This window comes from Eschrichtius robustus, chromosome 3, assembly GCF_028021215.1.
Source record: "Eschrichtius robustus isolate mEscRob2 chromosome 3, mEscRob2.pri, whole genome shotgun sequence".
NCBI classification, from domain to species: domain Eukaryota; kingdom Metazoa; phylum Chordata; class Mammalia; order Artiodactyla; family Eschrichtiidae; genus Eschrichtius; species Eschrichtius robustus.
Window position 1 is genome coordinate 8106372 of NC_090826.1, and position 24553 is coordinate 8130924.

Here is a 24553-nt window from a genome sequence, read left to right on the forward strand (position 1 = left end):
TCTGTGCAGTGCTGCATCCCCTAGTGTTATTTGAAAACAGCATTGTAAGATTTTGAAAAAGAAAGTGGTTACTAATGAAGGCAGTGGCTTAAGAAGTTTATAGAAGGTGAGTGTGGGATGGCTTGGAAAGGGGGAGACGTGAGAGCAGCAGGGAGACCAGTTAAGTGGCTGTTGCCGTGTCTGAGATCAGAAGGGGATGACCTTCGTGAGCAGGGCAGTGAGTTGGAAATTAAAGCTGAGACAGATATGAGAAGCTCTTTGAACAAAGAGTAAGTTCTCACCGTTGACTAAATGTGGGATGTAAAGGAGAGACAGAATATGGGGAAGAATGGAAGGCCAAGAATTACAGGGTTAGACTGTAGGGTTATAGCTGACCAAACGACGCTTCCAGCACCTGAAATTACACAGAGATTTCACAGTCTCTTTTTGGCCTAATGAATTACCGCTTTGTTTTTATTTATTTATTAATTAAAATCAGTTGATATTTAATTGATTAATTAATTAATTAATTATTTTCTGGCTGTCTTGGGTCTTCGTTGCTGCGCGCGGGCTTTCTCTAGTTGCGTTGAGCGGCAGTTAGTCTTCATTGCAGTGCACGGGCTTCTCACTGCGGTGGCTTCTCTTGTTGCGGAGCACGGGCTCTAGGTGCGCGGGCTTCAGTAGTTGCAGCACACGGGCTCGGTAGTTGTGGCTCGCGGGTTCTAGAGTGCAGGCTCAGTAGTTGTGGCTCGCGGGTTCTAGAGCGCAGGCTCAGTAGTTGTGGCGCACGGGCTTAGTTGCTCCATGGCATGTGGGATCTTCCTGGACCAGGGCTCGAACCCGTGTCCCCTGTATTGGCAGGCGGATTCTTAACCACTGCACCACCAGGGAAGTCCTACCACTTTGTTTTTAAATGTACCCACGTTCTGGTTTCTTTCTTCTTTCTCTCAGGCCGGATTCGGAATAAAGCTGAGGTGGACGAAGCCGCAGTTGATGCCATCCTCTCCTTAAATATCATCTCTGCCAAGTACCTGAAGTCTTCCCACAACTCTAGCAGGTGGGGCACCCGGGGAATGTGGTAAGTCAGCCCTAGGGGGGTTGAGTGGTTCAGTGTAGATTCCTTGTTCATTAATGACTCCCCCCTTCTCACTTCAAAATTCCCTGTTTCCTCCCCTGCCCGCCCTGCTCTTCAAAAATAAATACATAAATCATTGGAGATACTTGTATGTGATGATACCCCCAGAGAATGGAAATGTTCTATCCCCTGGGGAGCTTGAGTAGATGTAATACAGTGACAGAGAAAAAGCAGAAAAAGAAAACTCAGCATGCCACCCAAGGGTTTAAAAGTCCAATTTAATTACGGCTAAGACTGAATGTTTTCCTATGAGGTGGTTGCTGTGGAGAAAGACCTCTCGGCCTGGGGTGTCATGGGAACATGCCCTCTAAGGTATAGTGCACCCTCTTGTGTTCATCTTTGCTGCTGCCAGTATTGGCTCAAGGAGTCTCAGTATCTGCTTTTCATTTTCCTTTATGCATAAAGGCAATACATTATTATAAACTCTTCTGACTAAGATTGGCTGCTATAAATAATGAATTTTGTTTTAAATTTTAAATTAGTTTCCCTTAGAATTCCATTTTACAATCAAGTGATGACAATGCATGAAGTACGTAGCCGTTCTACTTTCCCGTGTCAGGCTGGAAATAAATCTGCTGGGGCGCTTCTACCTCCCTGGGAAAGGAGTCCCGTCATCGTGCACAGAGACTCCCATTTCTCTACGTGGTGAGGGCTAGGAAACAGGAGTGGCTGTTTGTTCTAATGTGGGCTCAGAACTCAGCCTTCGAATTACAGGATTTTCCTGTTGTCTGCCTGTTCCTAAAAAAGTTGCTCACATGTGTTGGCAAGAGGGAGAGGAAAAATAAGACAGTAAGCAGAAGCAGAAATGAAAAGTTTGGGCCAGGATTAATTTCTTTACATTGTTTCTGTGTGTTACTGTTTTGCATGGGAGTGAGGAAAAGGAAACAAATGTCTGTTTGCTCTTTGCCAGTCAGAGGAGCTGGCAGGAACTGTGGACAGAAAGGGAAGGTGGGTGAGAGGGTGTGTACCTATGTGGAGGGGGTGTGGCAGTGGTAAAGTAGGGTGCTTTGACCCCCCCCCCTTGGCCCATTCCTGGGCAAAATCTTGAACAATACCATTTCTCTGAAGTCAGCATTAACCCCACATAACGTTCCCTCTTCTGCCAGACATTTACAGCAAGTATCAGCTGGCATTCACCACATTTTCCTTGCAACTATGAGAAGTATATCTTAAACTTCACTGTGGTACTTCGCAAAACAGGGAAAAATGGTGTTTGGTTGAAGTGCTGGTTATGTTAAACTTGCTTACATTAGAGTAACCTTCAAAAGTCCTTTGATTCCTGTCTGGAAGTGTGTCACATGCTGTAGAAGATGAATCTGGCTTTGTTAGAAGCAGTTTATCTTTCCCAGTAGAAGATTAGAGTTAATCAAAAAAGTTGCTGGGACTTCCCTGGTGGCGCAGCAGTTAAGAATCTGCCTGCCAACGCAGGGGACACAGGTTTGAGCCCTGGTCTGGGAAGATCCCACATGCCGCGGAGCAGCTAAACCCGCGTGCCATAACTACTGCGCCCAGGCGCTGCAACTACTGGAGCCCGCGTGCCACAACTACTGAGCCAGTGTGCTGCAACTGCTGAAGCCTGCACCCCTAGAGCCCGTGCTCCACAACAAGAGAAGCCACCGCAGTGAGAAAGCCCGTGCACCGCAACGAAGAGTAACCGCTGCTCGCCGCAACTAGAGGAAGCCCGCGTGCAGCAACAAAGACCCAACACAGCCGAAAAGGTTAAAAAAAAAAAAAAAAAAGTTGCTAAAGTCAAGAATAATAAAAAGAGGGACTTCCCTGGTGGCGCAGTGGTTAAGAATCCCCCTGCCAATGCAGGGGACATGGGTTCGAGCCCTGGTCCAGGAAGATCCCACATGCCGCGGAGCAGCTAAGCCCGTGCGCCACAACTGCTGAGCCTGCGCAACTACCGAAGCCCGCGCGCCTAGAGCCCGTGCTCCGCAACAAGAGAAGCCACTGCAATGAGAAGTCTGTGCACCGCAAGGAAGAGTAGCCCCTGTTCGCTGCAACTAGAGAAAGCCCGCGCGCAGCAGCAAAGACCCAACACAGCCAAAATATAAATAAATAAATAAAAATTTAAAAAAGAAGATACAGACTTTAAAACACTTATTTTAATTTAAAGTATATAAATGTACATTAATTTGTCAAGCTCTTGCTGTAGGGCCAAGGCCTTTTCTTTAATTGTAGGCTCATTTATTAGACTTCTGACTGTCTTTCTTGCAAAGCCACACCCATAATTCATCACCTGTTTTTCAATTTGGTGGAACTAGAAACCTATGAAGAAAATCTAAGTGCAAAATCCTTTGAACTTTTTATCATATGTCATCAAAATTTTATCTCCCTCTTTCTTTTACATTGATCTCACCCAAACTTAACAGCTGTTTTTTTAAACAACTCACCATTATCAAGTCTTTTTAAAATGTTCAATTTATTTTTCACGCTAAGTTTCCACACTTAGTTTTGTTTCACACTAAACAAAAATTCTTTTTGCCCTCATGTTTCAGTGATTTATCTAGTATTTAATTAAACTAGATAATTATAATAACAAATACAACCGCATGAACAGGTTTGTACTACTGACACTTGAGAAGCATGAAACTCAGCTCTTTGGGGCAGATTGTCTGGGCGATGAGCTACCTCTTTATTTTAGAATAATGTTCAGTGAGACATGGACGTCAGTCTATACATTGTAGGGATGTGGAGAGCATAAGTTCATTTGGTAAGTGGCTAAATGGAGTTTGGTTAAGAGAGCTTTTGCTCTTTTTGCCTAAGGTTTAATGTTTAAAGTTGAACTTACAGAACTCCAGTTGGGTGTATTACATACGTAATTAGAGGGCTCTTGTGATATATTGATAGTGGAGCACAGCTGGCAAGGGCCATTACTCCTTTTCTTCCCAGCCCCGCGTTTCTGTTACCTACTGACTTGGTTTTCCCTTAACTCCACAGCAACTTCCTACCATTTCCAATAGTAAGTCACCTCCTAAAGGGATGTTAATAGAGGTGGTCTCCACTTTCCCTTCTGTGCCCAGCATTTCCTTAACTGAACGTCTCAGGAGAGGGACCCGTGTCATTGTAAGCCCTTTATCAAATTGTGTCCCATGGAATTCTCTGTTAATTGTCCACTTGAATTCACTTTTGCTTATCAGCAAATTTGTGTTTTTTATATATATATTTTTCTCTTCTCCTCTCTCTCTCTCTCTCCCTCTCTTTTTTCCTTTTTTTTTTTGTTTTGCTGCACTAACAAAAGCTTTTTCTGTGTTTTTGCAGGCTCTTTCTTGATAAGGATATTCCTAGGTATTTTCTGTTTGCTTTTTTGCACATAAAGATTCTAGTTTATCAGAATGCTTTATGTCTTATGTAGCTTTGACTGCTATTTTAATTTAATAGTTTTCCCCCATGTAAACTTGCGCCCACCTAGGATAGAGCAAGACCTTATTCTGCACCCTTGTGCCCTGGGTTTTTCTGATGCATGTAGAGTTTCACATATAGGCTCTTAAGTAATTTGTAGAGTTCTTAATTATTCTCTCATTCCATTTAGTAAACTTGCCCGTTTTATTCTGTGCCCCTTCAAGTTTTCCTCTTCCACATTACAAAGTAGACTGTTACCCCCCTCATTTCATGAGGAATCTCAGGCTTGCATAATTGTTCACTTTTTTCTTTGTTTTGTCCTGTGTAGTAGTAGAGACCAATTTAGTTATTTGAGTAGCTGAGTCTGTGAGAAATACTTTTTTTATTTTTAAACATTTCTCTTTCTCGTGTCAGGACTGCTTGTCTCATCTATTTATTTTCTGCTTTTGGAAAAGAAAAAGTTCCTGGTTCAGTAGTAAAGGAAATTTTCCCCCATCTCTCTCTTCGTCTGATTTAGGGAAGAAAACTGAAGGAAGTGATACATGACAATATAGCCTAAATGTTTTTTTAAAGATGCACATACACACGCACACAACACATAAACACACACACATACACATACACACACACATACACACACACACACACATACACACACACACACACATACACATACACACACACTGCTGTTGTCCGGAACATCTTGAGAAATCCATTTGGGATTATTTCCTGACCACCTTAGCACCATACAGGGCAGCATGTCTCAGGACTCAGCCCTGTTTCTAACTCCACATTCTCTTGCTAGCTTGATTTCGTTGACATTTCTCATCAGTCTTGGTTGTATTTCTTAACGACCGCCTCTCAAGAGTTGCCACCCTTGGTGAGTATTTCAAAAGAATGTGCTGCAGTAACTCCCAGGCACCAAACAAAACAAAAGAAAAAAACCCACCTTTCCCCCCCTCCCCATCCCAATACAGGGAGATTTTAGTGATGTCAGAATTTTTCTATGTTAGCCAAGTTTCTGCCAGTGAAATTTCCTCTTTAGGTTAAGCGAAAACCAGAAAACAGAAATGTGAAGAGGCTTTCTCACACAAATTCAAAACATCTGCCTCAGTGGAAAGGGAATCATGAACCCTGAATACTGGCAGCGGGAGGTGCTTGGCTTCTGGTGTGGCGCTTGATGAGTGGCGGGTTCCAGGCAGTGGTGAAGTGCTGTTGCTGTCACGTGTCTCCAGGGTAACACAGGCCCTCGCCCTGAGAAGGGGCCTCACTTCACTGAGCATGGGGTGTCCAGACCTGCAGTGCGACAGGCAGACCCCATTCCGGGCGCCTCGACAGACCCTGGGACACAATAGAAGAGCAGTCTCAGGGACAGAGCCCTCAAGTGGCTTCTGCTAAGTAATGGATTTCACCACCCAATATTAGAATTTGTCTTAAACCAAATTACAATTTAGATTTGATCGAAACAGAGCTTTGTGGGTGCATAAAGGGTTCTCTGCTGAGCCCAGTGAGCCCAGGAGCTGGGGAAGGGCTTCTGTCGTCCTTTGCTGTGGTTGCTCTTTGGGTCTCTCGGTTGCTTTGTCCGTCTTTGTCCTGTTAGTTGTCTCTATATTCCTTTGGTGTCTTTGTAGAGAATTTTCTTGACCCATACACACTGCCTCAAAAGCTAGATGTTTGAGAGAGTATCATGTACAGCCGAAGGCCCTTGGACAACGTGGGTTTGAACTGCGCGGGTCCGCTTGCGTGTGGATTTTTTTCAATAGTAAGTACCACAATACTACGTGGTCCGCAGTTGGCCGAATTGGTGGAGGCAGAACCTCGGGTACCGAGGGCCGACTGTAAGTTACACACAGATTTTTAACTGCATGGAGGGTCAGCCCCCTAACCCCTGTTGTTCAAGGGTCAACTGTACTTCAAGAAGACTTAGATCTAGAAGTAGCTACAAGATGAAATAATCAGGCTTCAAACACTGGCACTCAGAGGATGAGGTGTGGTTACGGAGTTCATTTAAGTATTGTTTTCTCTGTTTATTTCTGGAGAAAGAAGCATGGAGATGTGTTTAAAGAGAAGGTATGCCAGCTATTTGTCATGGGACACCTAGAAAAGACAGCTGCAGTGAGGTTACCATTTGGGAAGGAATGAGGAGGAACGTACTGGGCAGGGGAGGTGTGCAGAACTCTAGTTGAATTGAGCGGGGTGTATTACACGTGCAGAGAGCTAGTGGTGATGGGAAGCCCACTCTGAAGGGGTGGACGAAGTGTCTTCCCCAACAGTCCTAACGGGGGTCTGAGGGAGGGACATGGGGAGTCGAGTTGGGAGCTGATCTGTGACACTGCTGTTGAACTCAGGACGGTGCTTCAGGTGAGACTTGCTGAGCTGGAAGGTTTAATGCCAAGTTGGGTCTATGGTGTTTTACTAGTAAGAGGAAAGAAAGATATTAAAACAACTTCAAAAACCAGTTTATGGGTGTTTATTAAATAATCAGGCTTCTAGTTGTTATTTGAATGTAAGATTCTGTGGATTTTTTGGAAGACTGATAAATAGTAGATGGCTAGCTCTGGTGTAAAAAATCATTCTCTTTTACTGAAATGTCAGCTAAGAATAACCGCTTATTCTTCTATTTAAAACAAATCTCTCTATACTGTTTCTTTCATGAACCCTCCCAGATGTGTTTGTGACATTTCTGAGGCTCAGCAGAATGGGTTCGAGATACAAAGACTGCAGCTTCCAAGTGACTGAATCTTTGCTTCCGGCCCTCATCACTGACTGAGGAGCTTACTTAATCTTTCTTTCCTGTTTTAGTTTCTGTTGATACTCATTTCTCCTTTTCATCTTAATCCCTTTGATTGATCTCACTATTTTTATGTTTATAGGCAGAGGAGAAGCAGGCTTGTCAAAAAACAAACAACAAAAAGCATAGCTTAAGTGTTCCTTGACGATGGGTGGAGGGCAAGAGCAGGGGGGGCCTGCCTTTTCCTCCTCGGAGGCGCAGGTTCTGCTCTGTCGTTAGACTTTGATAAGTTGGAAATGCTGGTTCGGTGTGGGATTCTGCAGCATTACTGACAATGGCAGTGCCTGGACTGAGGTGACGTCAGCTTCTTCTGGATGACTCCCTCTTGCCTTTTTGACCTTAGGACCTTCTATCGTTTCGAGGCCGTGTGGGATAGCTCCCTCCATAACTCCCTCCTTCTGAACCGAGTGACACCCTACGGGGAAAAGATCTACATGACCTTGTCGGCCTACCTGGAGGTGAGAAGACCCACAACTTGAGTTGCCGTGAACAGCCAGCCCTGAACAGTGGGGAAGTTACAATAGGAAATGGGGAGGAAAGATTTGACTGATTTTGTCTTCCTTTCCCCCTGCACATCCTTAAGTTATTTATTTTATTATACTTTGCTAACTGTTCTGGTTATATTAAATTCTGTTCCTAGTCTCTAGTTAATCAAAAAGTCGCATAACTTTTATTACAGCATCAGCTTTAGCAGCCCAATTCCCATTCTTCAGAGAATGTATGATTTTAAGAATACCGCCTCTTGTCTTCGTAGTTGTGGGCAGAGCCTAGTAGTGGTTAACAGCGCAGACCCTGGAGCTAGCCCATCTGAGTTCAAGTCCCTGTGTTGCCACTTGCTGCCCTCGTGTCCTTGGACAAGTGACTTCATCTCTCTGTGCCTCAATTTCCTTGTCTTTTAAACAGGGGTAATAATGATAGCATTTATCTCAGAAAGTTGTTGAGAGGTCACAGAAAAGGATTTAGAACAGACAGTGCTTGGCATATAACGAGTAATAAATACTAGCCGTTATTACAGAAAACAAACTTTGAGAAAAATAAACGCATCTGCAGGCAACACCACCTGACCTTGCACGTATCATCTTCTGATTTGCTGTTGAAATCATCGGTAGAGCTGAAATCCTCCACCCCCCACATCTGGGAGCAGCTTTCCAGATACGGTAGTGCCCAGACTGTGGTCACAGCTGCTCTGTCTGTGTTTAATCGGAGCCCACTCCTGTTTGCTTTCAGCTGGATCATTGTATCCAGCCAGCTGTCATCACCAAGGATGTGTGCATGGTCTTCTATTCCCGGGATGCCAAGATCTCGCCGCCACGCTCACTGCGCAGCCTCTTTGGCAGCGGCTATTCAAAGTCACCAGACTCGTAAGTTTTTGAGACAAGTTTAGCTTCCAGTTGGTGTACCCTGTACGGAATCAGCAGTCTTCTAGCTACTGGTTTCAGAGTTAGTTCACAACCTATAAACCGTTTTGGTAACTGATACCTGGAGTGCAGTGACTTGAATGTTGGCATTTAATAAAATATTGATAGATGAGTTAATGAGGGAAGGAAGGAATGTTCCATTGTGAACACTTCTCAAACAATTTTGTAGGGACTAAGTGTTCTTTTTAAATGTCATTATTTTTATTTCTAACAGCTTACCATACCATTGGGATTTTTTTCTTTTTAAGATTTATTCATGTTTAAGATATATGAATATACACGAAGAATAACACAGTGACTACCTGTGCATCACTACCCGGCTTAAAAATTAAGTATTACTAACACAGTAGAAGCTTCAGTCCCCTTCCTAACCACACGCCCCAGAAACTGATGTTTATCATTTCATTCTAGTCAGACTTTTCCCCCCTCATCTTTTCTTTCTTGTGGTAAGAAAAGGCAAAATTTTAATCTTCACATTTGTATTATAAATCTTCTAGTTTATCATTCAGTTTTATTCTTAAGTTCAGAACAGGAAAAGAACAGTGACTGATAAGAAATGTCTGTAATTATATTTGAGGGTGGATTGCAGTCCCAGCGGAGGAGACAGTGTTTTAAGCAGAGAGAATTGAGATTTTCCTGGTTTTGTTCTATATGAAATTAAGCAGTTGTTTATTTGTTTTAATTCAAATAGCAATCGAGTCACTGGAATTTATGAACTCAGTTTATGCAAGATGGCAGACACAGGTAGTCCAGGTAAGCTCTATGGATCAGGAAAGTGATAGTTACCTTTGCATTTGACTGGAGTACAGTATATCAAAAATCTACCCCACCCCTGTGGGATAGATATACATTTTTGAGAAGCCAGTTATATTTTACAAGCCACTTTTGTGGTGGTGGTGGGAGTTTCCTTTTTCTGAGTTGCAGCACTGTTTGGTTTATGACAGGCAATACAGTCATAAAAGCTGTATGGGACAAAATGTTGCTGGGCTCTGGAATACTATAACAAATTCAAGTGTATTAGAGTGAATTTGGCTTGGAAAACTTCAGAACCATTTCCCTCTCCACCTTAACCCCAAAGGTAACTTGACAGTATAACTTTACAGGTGCTCTCAACCTAGAATTGGAATTTCCTACGCTCTAGAAAGACAAATTATTAAGTTGAACTTGTTCTGTGTCCTTTTTAATGTCTCTTTGAACTGCTGTTGTTCCTCCAGCTTGGTGGCCTTCAACAGCACTCTACGTTTCCATGTTTGTAAACTGGAACGTGGACACAAGTCAGGGTTTTTAAAAACATTTAGTGTAAATTTGAGTCGGTTTAGAGAACATATGTGGAAAAGAGGCCAAGGCCCACAGGTAAGATTGAGATAAAAAAAGAAGACTTTGAGTATGAATCCAAGTCCCAATAGCGGCTAATTATAGTGTCTAGGTAGTTCCTTCAGAAATTTTTTAATTAACATAAATTCATGTCTCTTGTATGTGAAACCAGCGTAATATTTTTAAAAATAAATGGGAAATAATGGAGGCTAAACCGGTCTGTCATCTACCATCTTAACTGAGCTACCAAATGTGAGGTAGCTCACATTTTTCCCACTTTTTTCCTATGAGTGTGTTTTTATATATTTAGAACAATAGCGTACAGACTATTTAATCTCTGTATTTTCACTTAACATAATAACTAGCATTTTCTCAAGAGGCATTACCAGCTTCATAATTATTAAAGAATATAAAACTCAGTTTTTAAAAGAAGTTTAGAGAGTTGCTTTGGGGCAGAAGGGATAAATTTTTATTAATAATCAAAATCCCATGTATCTTGAGACTAAACTGTCTCAGTGTGCATATATTGTGAATTATTAATTCATTTTGAGCTAAAATTGGAATTGGATTTTTTTCTGGAAAAAAGAGTTGTTTCCTCTTATCTCAGGCATGCAGAGGAGGAGAAGGAAAATCTTGGACACATCAGTGGCGTATGTGCGGGGAGAAGAGAACTTAGCAGGCTGGCGGCCTCGTGGAGACAGCCTCATCCTTGAGCACCAGTGGGACTTGGAGAAGCTGGAGCTCCTGCACGAGGTATCCCGGGGCACGGGGTGCGCAGGTGAACTCTCGGGCAAGATTCCCATAGCATCATCAGTCTTACACTCGCCTCCTGTCTGTGATCCTGGCTTTGCAGTTTTCGATCATGATGGAGGCGTAATATGTTGCTTATTAAGATCTTGATGAGCTTTGTGTTTGCTGAGGCTGTAGTGTTGATCTTCTCAGGTGGAGAAAACCCGCCACTTCCTGCTGCTCCGTGAGAGACTTGGTGACAGCATCCCCACATCCCTGAGCGACTCGTTGTCCCCCAGCCTCAGCAGTGGGACCCTCAGCACCTCCACCAGCATCTCCTCTCAGATCTCAACCACCACCTTTGAAAGTGCCATCACACCCAGTGAGAGCAGTGGCTACGACTCCACAGACATTGAAAGCCTGGTGGATCGAGAGAAAGAGCTGGCTACCAAGGTGTGGCTCCCTGCCTCTGCTGAGCATTTTCCCCCGTGAGGCTCTGTGAGCTGGTGTTTCTGTTTTTCCACTTGCATCTTCATCTTTCTTTGAGGGCCTCTGTTTCAAGGCCTGTGCTCACACTGTGAATATAGAAATAAATGAGACTTAACTTCTACCCTGAATAAGTTGACAGGCGAGGGGGTGACAAGCTTATAATAGAGGTGTGGTCGAGAATGCTGGGGGAGCCGGAGGAGAGGCCTGCCCAGGAGGGCACTCGTGGACTGACCTTGGAAGGATGTGCAGGAGAGAGCCAGCGGCGTCCTGCATGATCAGTGTGAGGGAATCCGTGCAGGAGAGGGACAGGAGATGGAGCTGGAGAGATAGGGCAGGGCCAGATCACGAAGAGTCTATGTGCTGGACTAAAGCGTCCAGAATATTCCGGGAGTGACTTGGAAATGTTTCAAACAGGTATTTGTTTTAGAAAGATTTCTCTGGCAGCAGTAAAGAGGATGGATTTGTGGTGAAGAGACAGGCTAGAGGCAGAAAGAATTCTTTATTTCAGTAATCCAGATGAGAAACGGTAAAGTTTTTAACTATGGCAGGGGTGTGTGGGATGACGAGGAATCATGGGAGAGACATTTGGAAGGTAGAATCCGCATTCCTTGTTGCCTGGATAACAGCAGGAGAGGGCAGAGGGGTTGTTGAGGATGACCACCAGCATGTATGTGGGTCTGGGCAACTGGCTGACAATGGAATATAGAAATAAGAGGGATTTTGTGTTCGTTTCAATAATCGAATGGTCGTCTGGTTGATTTGGGAACGTGCTTCCATCCAGAAACCTCCATGCCTTTTAGTACCAGGGCAAATGGAGAATGAAAGGGATGCTGTTGCATTCTTAAGCACTTTAAACTATGGTGTTTATGGTAATTCATGAGAATGGCTTTTTATCCACTCATTTTATCGTCTTTGTTAGGCATGTACCAGGCTTCTCTTGCTACGTACTCAGTTAATTTCTAGAGCTATCTGAGCAGCACCTGAGCTCCACTGTGAGTCTTAGGCATGTTATTTTCCCTTCCTGCTTTAATCCCGGGCTTTGTTTAACCATTGAAACTTACTCTTCCTTCTCTCTTCCCTAGTGCCTGCAACTTCTCACCCACACTTTCAACCGAGAATTCAGCCAGGTGCACGGCAGCATCAGTGACTGCAAGGTGAGCAGCTCTCATTTCCTGTCCTCAGGTTTTGCTGCTTTTAGGTGGCTTGAGATAGGCATAGCATTATATGTGAGGATGTATGACATATCTGCTCTTTTGTTTATTTAATTTTTCAGTCAGAACACTGACTTCTGAAGATAAAAGTATTCTTCTGTGTCTCTTAGAGTAATTAGGAGATGGGAAACATTTGGGCTTTTCCCTGAATCCCTTGGAGAAGAGTATTCTGCAGGGGGTGATATATTATTATATGCAAGGCACAAGAAGTCCTGAGGTTCTTGGTGGCATGAAATTTTGTTGCCTTCGACAAAAAGTGAGGTGAACACTTCAAAGAATTTCTGCATCATTCACTCTGTTCTGGTCATCTTCACCTTTTTTGCTATTCCCTAGACACTCCAAGCTTTCCGCCTTGAGGTTGTGTACAGTGGCTGTGCATTGGCCCAGTATAACCTTCCAGATAGTCCCATGATTCGCTTCTTTATTTCATTTTTCTGCTCAGATGTGGCCTCCTTGGAGTGGATTTCCTTAACTGCCCTATGTAAAGCCAGCAGCTCTCTGAAACCTTTTAACCTGCTTCTCTGCTTTACTCTTTGCTGTAGCACTGATCCCTGCCTGACACTTCTTAAAGTGTTTGTTGATTGGTTTATTATCTGCCTTCTCCACTTAGAGTGTAAGCTCCAGGAGAGCAGCAGGGCCTCTGCCATATTCTTAGAACAGTGCCCGTTGTTCTTAGTTCTCGGCACACATAGATAGGGTCATTTAGTTAATGCAGGAGGCTGTAGCAATATAAAATATAAACATATTTTATAAGTATAAAAAGCTAGCCTTGCCTCTTTTATAAATGTCTTGATTCCTATTCTGACACTTAGGCCATAAAATATTCGTAAGAATTGTTTTCTTGAATGACCTGAAACAGAAGAGGATTTATGAACGTGAGGTCACTGGCTGTCAAAGCTTCTTACTGCAGAGGTGGTTTTGTTCATCTGAATCCCACTTGCTGTGTTCTGTTTTCTTCCAGTTGTCTGATATCTCTCCAGTCGGACGGGATCCCTCTGTGTCCAGTTTTAGCAGTGCTACCCTCACTCCCTCCTCCACCTGCCCCTCTCTGATAGACGCTAGGAGCAACTCTCTGGATCAGAAGTAAGTACCCAGATTTCACTGACAAAAGCTAATGTAAGAACCAAGGGAAATGCCAACCTTCCGCTGGCTCAGTGGTTCGCAACCGAGGGCAGCACCGTCCCCCTAGGCAGCCTTGGGAAACATGTGGGAGCCTTTTCTGGATGTCACAGTGACTGGGAAGATGCTGCTGACATCTCTTAACCTCATACTTTTTACTAACTTTCTGCATCAAGTCACTGACTCCTCTTCTTCATCCCCTTTTGCGTGATTTGTTCTTGTATTCACACCCCTGATTGTCTCCCCAGTCAGATCAGACACAGGAAGCCCCGTCCTGGGAAAAATATTTTGAAACTACTTTGGAAAAAATATTTTAATGACACAATAAAACATATAGGTAAGAAGAATAGAGATGAAGTCCATGAATGATTCCATGAATTCATCATTAGAATCACTGCCGTGCAATGCGCCATCAGTCTCCTTTGCCCCGTCTCCGTTCATTATGCTCACCTGTCACAGCCCACCTGGTTATCAGCCAGCTGTCTGTCTTCCTGTATCAACACTGAGGCAGTGGGCTGGAGAAAATAACACAACCAGGTAATTTAATTGAATCTGGGATGCCATCAACTCTTAAGACATTATTTTTATATGCCACTAAAAGAAAAAGCAGTGCCAACTAAAACGTGACATGCCATCAATTACAAGATGCATCCCAATTCGAGAAATGGAAAAGTTTCAGAAAAATGGGCTTTTTGGAACTGGTGAAATACAATTAATTAGACTAAGCTGCTCTGCAAAGATAACGATACAGAGCATGGGGATTATTTCTCACGCATCAGTTCTGAGCTGGACCTGGTCGGTGGGGCACCTCTGCTCCAGACAGTCACTTAGGAGCCCAGGTTCTTCCCATTTGTTTGCTTGCTCGCTCTGCCAGTCCCTCGGGCAGCGGCCCTCAGACTTCAGTGGCATCAGCGTCTCCTGGGAGGCTTGTTAAAGCCCAGATGGCTGAACCCCATTCAGAGTTTCTGATTCTGTGTGTCTGAGTTGGAGCCTGAGAATTTGAATGTCTAACAAGTTTTCAGGTGGAGTTGATGCTGCTGATCAGGGAGCTCACTCTGAGAACCACTGCCCTAGGTGGTGCCCTAGGTGTGGCCTTGAGACGAAATAGAAACATATAAAGGAATGGAGTTCGTGTCCAGTACCCTTCTGTTCAGAGGGCGTCAGGATAGGAAGAGAGACTGAGTGACTTGGTGGTCATCAGTGATGAGTTCCCTTTGTAACTGCCGAAGGAGGACACCAGGTGAATTTGGGGTTACGTTTCGGATGCCAGCTTTGTCGTCTTAGCCAAGCTCTCTGGAACTGATGTTTGCAAGGTCCCTGGTGTTCGGGGAGACGCATTGTTCCTCCTGGTGAGATGGTTGTGTACTGACCTTACTGAAGCACCTGTTACCCCTTTCTTCCTAACCTCTCTCTTTTCAAGGACCCCAGAAGCCAATTCCCGGGCCTCTAGTCCCTGCCCGGAATTTGAACAGTTTCAGATTGTCCCAGCTCTGGAAACGCCCTATTTGGCCCGAGCAGGAAAAAATGAATTTCTCAATCTTGTTCCAGATATTGAAGAAATGAGACCGGGGTGAGTACTATATTGAACAGTGATGCCAGGTATTAAAAGACAAATTAGCAGGAATTTACTTTCAGCTCTTCTACATGAGGTCTGCATTACAGTCTAATGCAAATGGAATCGGGGTGAAAGAGTGCTGGGCTGGGTTTCCGCTCCAGGTGTATCACCGCCACCCGGCACAGCATGTGGTTGGTGGTGGTGCTTTGTGCTCTTATGCTGCATTTCTTCGGCAGATAAGATTCTAGACCAAGCAGATCATTTGCCTGTTTCGTTCAGCCTAGGGACTTGGCCTGGGTCTGTTTTGATGGCCCTCAGCTCATGATCACTTTATTTTTGTGAGAAACTAACCTCTCTTGTACTGTCCTTTTCAGCTCAGTGGTCTCTAAGAAAGGATATCTGCATTTCAAGGAGCCACTTTCCAGCAACTGGGCTAAACATTTTGTCGTGGTCCGTCGCCCCTATGTCTTCATCTATAACAGTGACAAAGACCCGGTGGAGCGTGGCATCATTAACTTGTCCACAGCGCAGGTGGAATACAGCGAGGACCAGCAGGCCATGGTGAAGGTCAGTCCTGCCCTCTCTTGCTTTTCATTGCCACGCACAGCCTTCCCTGTTGAGTTCTGAACTCCGTCGTGTGGTGTGGAATCTCTCTTTCGTATTTGGTGTCTCTGAACGTTCAGTGTGAAGGGCTGTGTGCCCTCTGAATATGGCTGGTGGTCCCCATTGTTCAGTATCCATAGTAACTTGTCTCATCTTCCTGTGTCTCTTTCAGACACCGAACACCTTTGCTGTATGCACAAAGCACCGTGGGGTCCTTTTGCAGGCTCTCAATGACAAAGACATGAACGACTGGTTATATGCCTTTAACCCACTCCTTGCTGGCACAATACGGTAAGAAGTTGTTCCTGTGTTTGCTTCCTCTCCTTGGTCTTTGGTTCCAGGGACGTCAACATAAACAGAAAAGGAAGTCTTGTTGCAAACAAGTTTAAAACAGAGGAAGGACAGGAGTGTAAGTGTGGTTGTAAGGTGGCGATGAGGCCTCAGCTTCTCATAAGGTGGCATCTGGTGTCCCGAATGGCTAAGGAGACTCTGGTCACATTTGTACCCAGTTAATCTCCTGCTTTGACTTTTTATTCTTAAGGGGTCTACAGCTGGGGTCTGTGGGACCGAGTAAAGGGAAGATTGTGAGAACCTTAACGGTCTCCCAATATTCAGCCGTATGATCCAGCCTCAGATCCTGTGAGGGGCTTGTGTCCCAGGGTCCCCAGGGTGAGGAGGACCACTGGCCAGCCTGTTTGTTCAGGGGCTTAGAGACCTGGGCCTGCAGTGCAGGATGGGAGGACATGCAAGGAGGGGAGCCCAGAGGAGGAAGACCTGCGAGGGCAAGAGCCCCGGATCCAGTTTTCCAGTCCTGCCATCTGTCTGATCCTCTGATCCCTTTGTTGCCCACAGGTCAAAACTCTCCCGCAGATGCCCGAGCCAACCGAAGTTCTAGGTGACTGCCGAGCGCCCTCACTCGCCTTCCGAGAGATAAAGAAAGTGTTACCTCTCATTCCTCTTTGTGATTCTTGATGGTTATTCTTGTGTGTGATCCTGTGGCTTAAGTGCTCGTCCCTCCTTGTCCAGCACTTTTTCTATCGCTCCTGGTCCCCATCCCCATTGCTCTGTACTCTTTTCTTTTTTCCTGTGCTGAGAATCTTGTTAGAAGCATGTGGCCTAACAAAAGGGGGGGAAAAAACGAACAGAAAAACAAAAACCCAGAGGGGATCCAGTGAATCTCCCAATTATTTTTTGGTGTATTTTGGCTTCCTTTTGTGTGATAGGTCCCCATATGACCACCTCTGATGTCTGTACTGCTGTCTTTGGATATCTCTGTCTGTTGTTCAAGACAACATAATACTTTTTTCTTTTCATTGTGATATAATTTTAATTTTTCTTGGGTGGCTTAGAGACTAAAGGAAGAGACATCTGGTCTTTTTTAGAACCTGAGAGGAAAAAAACTTACCTTTTCCCCTTCTGTCTCTTTTTGCCATGACTAATCCCTACATTTTCCATTGAGGGAAAAGGTTGTAGTGAGCTTAGAAATGGGACATGTATATTCTCTGAAATTGGGGCTTATTTAGAACATAGTTATGTAATTTTCATTTAGTGGAAGAGACTTTTCAGCAGGTTTGGGACAGTGGCTGCTGTTGACCTTATAAGAAGGAAAGAGCCAAGGCTATTGCTGATGGATTTCAAAGGACCGTGGGACTTGGGCGTGACAGTGGGGGTCAGTAGGATGCTCGTAGTTCCTCACAGCAGGGCTCCTGTGAGCTGTTTGTCTCCACTGGGAGGGAGCCTCTTCTCTCAGAGTCTCAGTTCTGTTCTTGGAGTTAGTAATGACAGTGGTACAGTTTGGAATTAGTGCCATGATGTCATATACAAATATCCCACAAGGAGGGAGTGTTTCACTATCTGGTGATGAACTTGATGGTCTTTGTCATCATTATGATTATGATAATGCCTTGTGATTGTTGTAGCTCCCTTTGATCAAAGAAATCTAGCTCTTAAGTATACTTGGATGTCTCCCTCTGAATCCAGTGGTCATTTTCGATGATCCTTGTCAAATTGAAAACACTTTCAATGATGCTTGTCTCCCTATGCTCATAGATAAGTGAACATGGCAGGCTTTGCTTTCTGGACCCCAGAATTATAACGGACCTCCTGCCACCACTAAGAGCAAAAGGACACCTGGGGGCAGAGAAGAGGGTCCACCTGAACCCTGGCCCCAGGCCTGGTCGTTTGTCTCCTCCTTGGTTATCTCCATCGTGCGTGGAAATACTGCCAGAGGAGAAAGGAGGAGCTCACTGCCGGTGGCCTCCTTCTGTGACAGAACAGGATCGCCTGCTTCCAGAGGCCATCGCGGAAGATGCTCTTTCTCTTTCAGCTGCAGTAAGTGTCACAGGAATGACGTGGGAGAGAAGGCCTCCAGTTACTTCAGTTGCTTTGCCAGTTGACTTGGGGCTGTTCTGTGCCATCCTTTACTGCCCTCGCTCACACCTCTGTTTGACCATCCATCCTTCAGGTGTTCAGGAAAGTATCTGCTTGCTCCCACTTTGTGGAGACCGGGGGTCCTCCGCCTCGAGGGTGCTGACTCTCGGGTAGCAAAGGGGAAGGGCCCGTGCGCTCAGCAGATTGGGTGCTGGGCAGGCTCGCCAGCACCCAGACCCTTGCCTCTGCCTTCCTGGAGGGGCTCATCTCCTGGCTTCATTCATCATAATTGCTTTGCAAAGAGGAGGAAAAGGGAGTCACGGAGAGCTTAACAAAAGAAAGACTAGAAATCAAAGGCTATGACCTTACCTGAAAAATGATCAAGAAAAATTCTATGGTAGATTTTTTAACTTTCTTCCTCTCCTTAAAACGTAGGTCACTAACTCTAATGTTACTTGTTTTCTAAGTGGTGCTTCAGACTTTAAAGTAGTTAGAGGTTTCTTGTCTAATGGACACAATGTGCCCTTCCAGTGTCCACTCAAATCCAGGGTCTGCCCGTGCTTAGAGACAGCTCCCTGGGCTGAAATTAAATCTGATTTCAGGGAAACGAAGATGAGATTTGAAGGTTACTTTTCGATTTAAATCCTGGATGCTGCTGCCGTTACAAAGTCTGATAGGCGGATCCATGTCTGTGGCAAAAGGAGGCCCGGGAAGCCGAGGGAGATAGAATCAAGTGACGCAGCGAGGTGACTCTTGTTTTTTATTCTAACTTGAACAAAACTGGCTTGGAAAGTCTTTGCTTTGGAATGTCAGATACTAGAAGAGGCCGAGGTGAGAAGGCCTTGTGAGGCAGCGGGGGCCTTGGCTGCAGCTCCCCGGTACACACAGCCCCCACTGGTGCCCCTTTCTCTAGGGGTCTGTTTTCAGATTGGAGTTGGAGCAGTTTCAGGATTAGTGTTCCCTTTCCAGGCAGGTCCGTCCCCACTTCGAAGCTCTGAGAGAGAATTTACGGCAGGAATTATTTATGAGGCTTTCACGGAAGCCATAGTGTCAGGAAAGTTGAAAGAACTCAAACCTTTAAGGAAACCACCTTTTAAGGGTTTGTTTGTTTGTTTCCTTTTTTTTTTTTTTTTTTTTTCTTAAAACACACCTTTAAACAAGCAAATAATAATAATAATAAAGCAAGAAAGAACACTCTTATACAAATTTAGGAGAAATGAGTGCTAAAGTAACCATCTCCTCCCCTCCTTCCCCCATCCTCCTTTCTCCTGCCAAAGCAAAATATGGCCTCACAGCTTCCACCAGACCAGTGCTCACACCCTCCTTGTCTCTGCGCCTGCCTGGGGGGTCAGTCAGCTCTCAGGCCGGGCTCTGCGGGGTCAGCCAGCCCACGCACGCAGCCACGAGCGCAGGGAAGGGCTGCTTTTGGCAGCTGGGTGAGCACTTGGATTCCAATACGTTTTGATAATGTGAGGGAAGTCGAGGGAAATGATTTTTCCCAACTACGACTACTCATATTTTGGATGAGATTTTTCAGCTCTTGTAAGATGAAGGAATCAGTTACGCCATTGTGGAAGATCTTTTGGTACCTAAAGTAAAGTGACTTCTCCTGGCACATATATCAAAGCAAAGACTTTGTTGTCTGCTGCTTGTTGTCTGATTTACAGGGATATTTAATTTTGTAAGGTATTTGTATATTTATACAGCTGTAATTAATTGCACATTGAACTGGAAAAGCAAGGATGACCTAGCGTGTAGCACCTGCTGGTACTTGGCGTTCCCTCGTCTGGGTTCCACTAGGGTTCTCCTGGACAGTATCAGGGCTTGTTCGTTTCTTGTTTGACTTGGGTCCTTCATTCTACCTTTTGGTTCCCTTTTTAAAATGTGATTGTTAACCTGCTCTTTAAAAAGAAAGAGACTGATTTTGCTGCTGCCCTCAGAAGGTTTGCTGAATGTATTTTCACTAGGACTCGAGCTCGTGTGCACTGCAGCTGTCCGCTGTGGCCAGAGCGTGACTGTGTAGCGGGAATGTATTGATTTGTGCTTCCTTATTAGCACATGGAGATATCAGCTGAGAGATGATCTGCTGCTGTTGTTCAAAAGGCCATTTATGAAACCTGTGTTCGAGCCCCATCGAATCTTAGGGAAGCCTCTAGTCATTTAAAGGAAGAAGGTAGAGGTGATACAAATTTCACATTAAAAACTCAGCCAAAACGGCTTGTGCTCAGACGGAATGTCCGAGTTGAGGTTGGTCTCTTGCCAAACCCTGGCCGTCGCGTGTTGTTTTCATGTCTTCAAGTTAATTTTTTTCATGCTGCGTATTCTGGCATCAGTTCACCTGAGGAATCCATCAGCCTTCTCATGAGTCGTCTTAGACTTTGTGGCTCTGATGTACTTGTCCGGTGAGACTTCAAGTCCCTTGTCACCATCCTCATGCACAAAACCCATGAAGCATAAGTGGCCTTTTTGAACCAAGACTTTGCAAACTGATCTCTCCCCAGGGAAGGAGTTGAGCACATTTAGCAACAATGTACATTATTAATTTCAGATTCTCATTTTCGTGTTTTATTATGTAAATATTATCTGATGTTCGGAGCCTGAGTATACAGAATGTAAATATAGTTCTTGTATTTGTACTAATTCTGGTTCTTTTGCTGTATAGCCTTAGATGTGCAATGCAGACATTATCTAACTGTGTATGGTAACCTTGCATCACGGAACTATTAGTGAACGAGGTAAAAATAATAAAGGTACAACCAGTGCATCAGAAGGCTCTTGATGTGCGTTTATTCCTACACCCTTTGAAAGGTATTTACACAAAGATTTTTCTTGATTTGCAAAGATATTACTCTTCTGGGACAGATGTCACCATGCTGTGACCTACATGGTCCTTTCTGATAATGCAAAACAGCAAGTTATTATATAACTAATGTGATGCTGTTTCTTCGAAAGTACTTTCCTCCCGGTTAGGGAAGTGGCTATTTTAGGTGGAAGATTTGCTTTTTTTTTTCTCCCAAAGCCTCTGTTTATATACCTACCAATGATTCTGTAGTGTAGTTGTAGGGTGGGTGATGGAGGGGTTGAAATTTTCACTGTGTCAATTTAACAAGTTCCTGTTGTGAGCAGAGAATGAGCAGGGACCACTGTCCTGGGTATTTGGGGAGAAATGGAAGCAGGGAAGGGAAGCAGCATTCAGGCAAAAAGCAGCAATTCGTTCAGTGCGTATCTGAGGGCCCACCTGTCCCCGGCAAGTGTCTGGATTCTGATGATTCAGCAGCGAACAGAACAGGCCCTGTACCCGGGGCCCTCCCATTCCAATGAGGGAAGACACTCGTTATACAAATTTAAAATGTTACAGAGCAAAGTAAAGCTGAATAAAAGATTAGAAGGGATGGGAAGAAAGCGTCTTTTTAGATTGTGTGGTCAGGGAAGGCCTCTTTTGGGAGATGACATTTGAGTAGACTCCTGAATGAAAGACCGGGTAAGCCATGCAAATCCCTGGGCAAAGAGGTCTCCACGCGGAGTAAATAGGTACCTGAGGCAGCGGTGTCCTCAGAAGATTCCAAAATAGCAAGGAGGCCGGCATGGAGTAAGGAGGTAGCCAGAGACCAGGTGTTTTTTAGGGCTTAGATAACTAATTTCATTAGAGGGAAACAGGAACCAAGGGTGGATTTTGAGAAGATAAGTCCCATGATCTTATTTGTGTTTTAAAAGACCATTCAGATGGCTGGGTGGAGAGCAGCCTGTGTGTGTAGAGATGGGGGACACGTGGAGGAAAGGGGGCCAAATGGGAAGTTGTTGCCACAGCGTCCCGGGGGGAGGATGGAGGCTCGGACTAGCGCAGTAGATTCGGGGAGAAAGGGCCAGATTCAGGCCACGTTTCACTGTTAGAACTCAGAGTCTGCGAGGGACCGCATGTCGAGAAAAGGAGGATGGAAACTCCCGGGACGTGTGTCTGAGCAAACAGGACGGCCTTGCGGTTCCCTAGGGTGAAGGAGGCTGGGAGGTTCTAGAAGAGCTGAGGGGTGGTTCTGAGTAGAGGACTTGGTTGTGGCCGTGTTCACCTGCATGTCTGGTCCACGAGGCAGTTGCATTCAGGGGGAGAGGTGGGGGCTGGAGACACATTTGGGAACTGTCACATGAAGGTGACAATAAAGGCAAGAGGTGGGGAGATCTGGGGAGCGAGTAGCTGTGAGAACCAAGGGCTCTGCGGCCTGGAGCGGTAGGAAGAGAGGACGACAGCAAGGACCAGGAGAGGTGGCTGTGAGGAGAGCGTGGTATTTGGCAATGAAGTTAAGGAAGTGTTTGAAGATGGAGGAAGTGATAACCGTGTCAAAAGCAGCTGGCGGGTTAAAATAAGAACTGAGCAGTGACCACAGGTTTTGGCAACAGGGAGGTCTAGGAAGTTTGAGGGAGCCAGTGAATGCCATCACTTTTTCCCAATTTCAGAGCCAACTAATAATAAGGCAGATAGAAGATCGAAATATCACCTTCGTTACTGTTAAAGCTATGGTTAGAGAATGTGGCTTATGTCTGTGGGTAAATGAATTCCCTAATACCGAGCCTCAGAACTAGAGGGCCGGGAGCAGTGCATCTTGAACTTTAATGTGCGTAAGATTCCCCTGTGCTGTGGGTCATACTATGTGCAGATTCTGGCTGAGGAGGCCTCGGGTGGGGCCTGAGACCCTGCATTTCTCATAAGCTTCCATGTGAACCAAGAGGTTCCCTGATGGCAGCCGAGGTCCCCAGAGAGAGGGAAGAAGTGGTCAGGCTGGCCATGCCAGGGGCTCCTCCCAAACCCGGGCAGTTTCGTTTCTCTCCTGGCCCTCTGTGAGGGGCTGGCGGAAGCAGGAATGTTCCAGTAACAGAGCTCACTTCACATGGGAGGAGACATCAGGAGTGCCTCTGCTCTGGCGAGGTCGTCGGCGAGTAGAGCATCTTCATGAGTGGTGCGGAAGAAAGCCTACCCAGAGTAGGTGCCAGGGAAAGTGGGAGGAGAAGAGGTTGAGTGAGTAATACAGGGGGGAGGGGCAAGAGGTCAGGGAGAGGTTTTTATTTTAAAGGACGGCGATAGCCCAGCATGTGTGTCTGCTGATGGGGATGAATGCACTAGAAGGGAAAACCTGACAGTGGGACGAGACCAGAACAGAGAGTTTGCTGGCGTGATCCCCTGGAGGTGGCCGGCGGGGCTTGGCGGGGCATGAGAGGGGAGTTCAGCCCCGGGTCCTGGGGGAGCAGTGCTGTTTATCTGCGGTACCAGGAGGCGACACCAAGTTGTAGGCAGCCCCCAGGCAGAGAGCTAAGTGACAGGAGCCTTCGCAGGGCCTCCTGGTCATTGGTTTTTCCCTGAGACTCATTGGTCAACTCTAGGCCATGTCTTCCTGAACTGCACTGGACTTTTTGTTTGAACTGCATTAGTTCTTATAAAGCGGGTTGTCCCTTACATCTGGGCCTCATCCAGGGTCACGTCGTCACCATGGCTCTTGCAAAGCTGACAGTATAGAACACCAGGAGGTCCCGTGGGACGGTACATGTTTATTTAATGCATTACTTTTATATCTGATTTTTCTTGTCATTCCACTTTTGGTTTTAGAAACTTCTGGGGGACTCCCCTGGCGGTCCAGTGGACAAGACTCCGCACTTCCATTGCAGGAGGCGCAGATTCAATCCCTGGTCGGGGAACTAAGATCGTGCGTGTCGCGTGGCGTGGCCGAAAAAAAAAGAGAGAAACTTCTGGTCTCTGCACAGTCTTAAATTTCTAGCTTTTCTGAGCACATCACACGCGTACACTCTGGCATTAGAACATATGATCTCTGGGTTTTTTCAAAATCGCTCTTCCTACCCACTCTACAAACAAGCCATTTGAGTTCAGTTGCAGGAATTATACAGCAAGTGAGGGTCAGAGCCGGGATTTTCAAACTGCCCCAGCTAGTATGTTACTTACACACCCTCTTACGTAAGTCAAACAAGGGATTCAGCCTTGGGAGGTTTGCAGAGAAGGGTGGTTTTTGTAGACTTCCTGCCCAGGCTTTGATTTGGGATTTGGGGAATTAGAGCAAGGCAAAAAATTGTTAAGGTGAATAGTAATGTGAGTTGACTTAACCATTAAAAGCCAAGAATTTGAGGGTTTTCTAAAAACTAAAGGTCAGCATGAAGCTCTGGCCCCAGCCGGCCCTGGCTTTACCCCATTCATCTCTGGGGAGAGTTGCCTTTGTCCCAGCCCTGCTCTCCTTAAGCCAGTTTGCGGTAGCTTTCCAACCATGCTGGGAAGCAGTATTTTTTGCTGGTTGTTAGCACTTTAACAAAGAAATGAGAAGGCCGTGTAGCATGTACCATTAGTAATAGAAGAAAAAATTATTGGCTGTTTGATTAGATATTTAAACATGTTTGCCTAAAATGATGCTTTGCAGTGGTAACTTGGGTGTGTCCAGATGTTTAGTCACATTGACTCAGCATAATTTCTCCTTTGCCAAATCTCAGACTAGAGCAATCAAT

At 45.2% G+C, this 24553-nt stretch overlaps 1 protein-coding gene across 10 annotated transcripts in view; it reads left to right on the top strand.

The window, feature by feature from the left end:
- The window catches only part of KIF1B (kinesin family member 1B), a 325658-nt gene extending 304830 nt beyond the window's left edge, over window positions 1-20828 (top strand). For 5 of the 10 annotated variants that reach the window (XM_068538857.1, XM_068538850.1, XM_068538849.1 and 2 more), the window contains 12 exons: window positions 931-1057; window positions 7594-7708; window positions 8478-8611; window positions 9360-9421; window positions 10590-10735; window positions 10925-11164; window positions 12283-12354; window positions 13373-13494; window positions 14951-15100; window positions 15460-15652; window positions 15861-15979; window positions 16541-20828. In XM_068538857.1, the coding sequence (XP_068394958.1) occupies window positions 931-1057; window positions 7594-7708; window positions 8478-8611; window positions 9360-9421; window positions 10590-10735; window positions 10925-11164; window positions 12283-12354; window positions 13373-13494; window positions 14951-15100; window positions 15460-15652; window positions 15861-15979; window positions 16541-16583 (1523 nt within the window). In that variant the 3' untranslated portion in view covers window positions 16584-20828. The remainder of the gene's footprint in view (window positions 1-930; window positions 1058-7593; window positions 7709-8477; window positions 8612-9359; window positions 9422-10589; window positions 10736-10924; window positions 11165-12282; window positions 12355-13372; window positions 13495-14950; window positions 15101-15459; window positions 15653-15860; window positions 15980-16540) is intronic. The other 5 variants (XM_068538851.1, XM_068538855.1, XM_068538853.1 and 2 more) reach the window with 2 other exon arrangements.
- Window positions 20829-24553: the final 3725 nt, after the last annotated feature.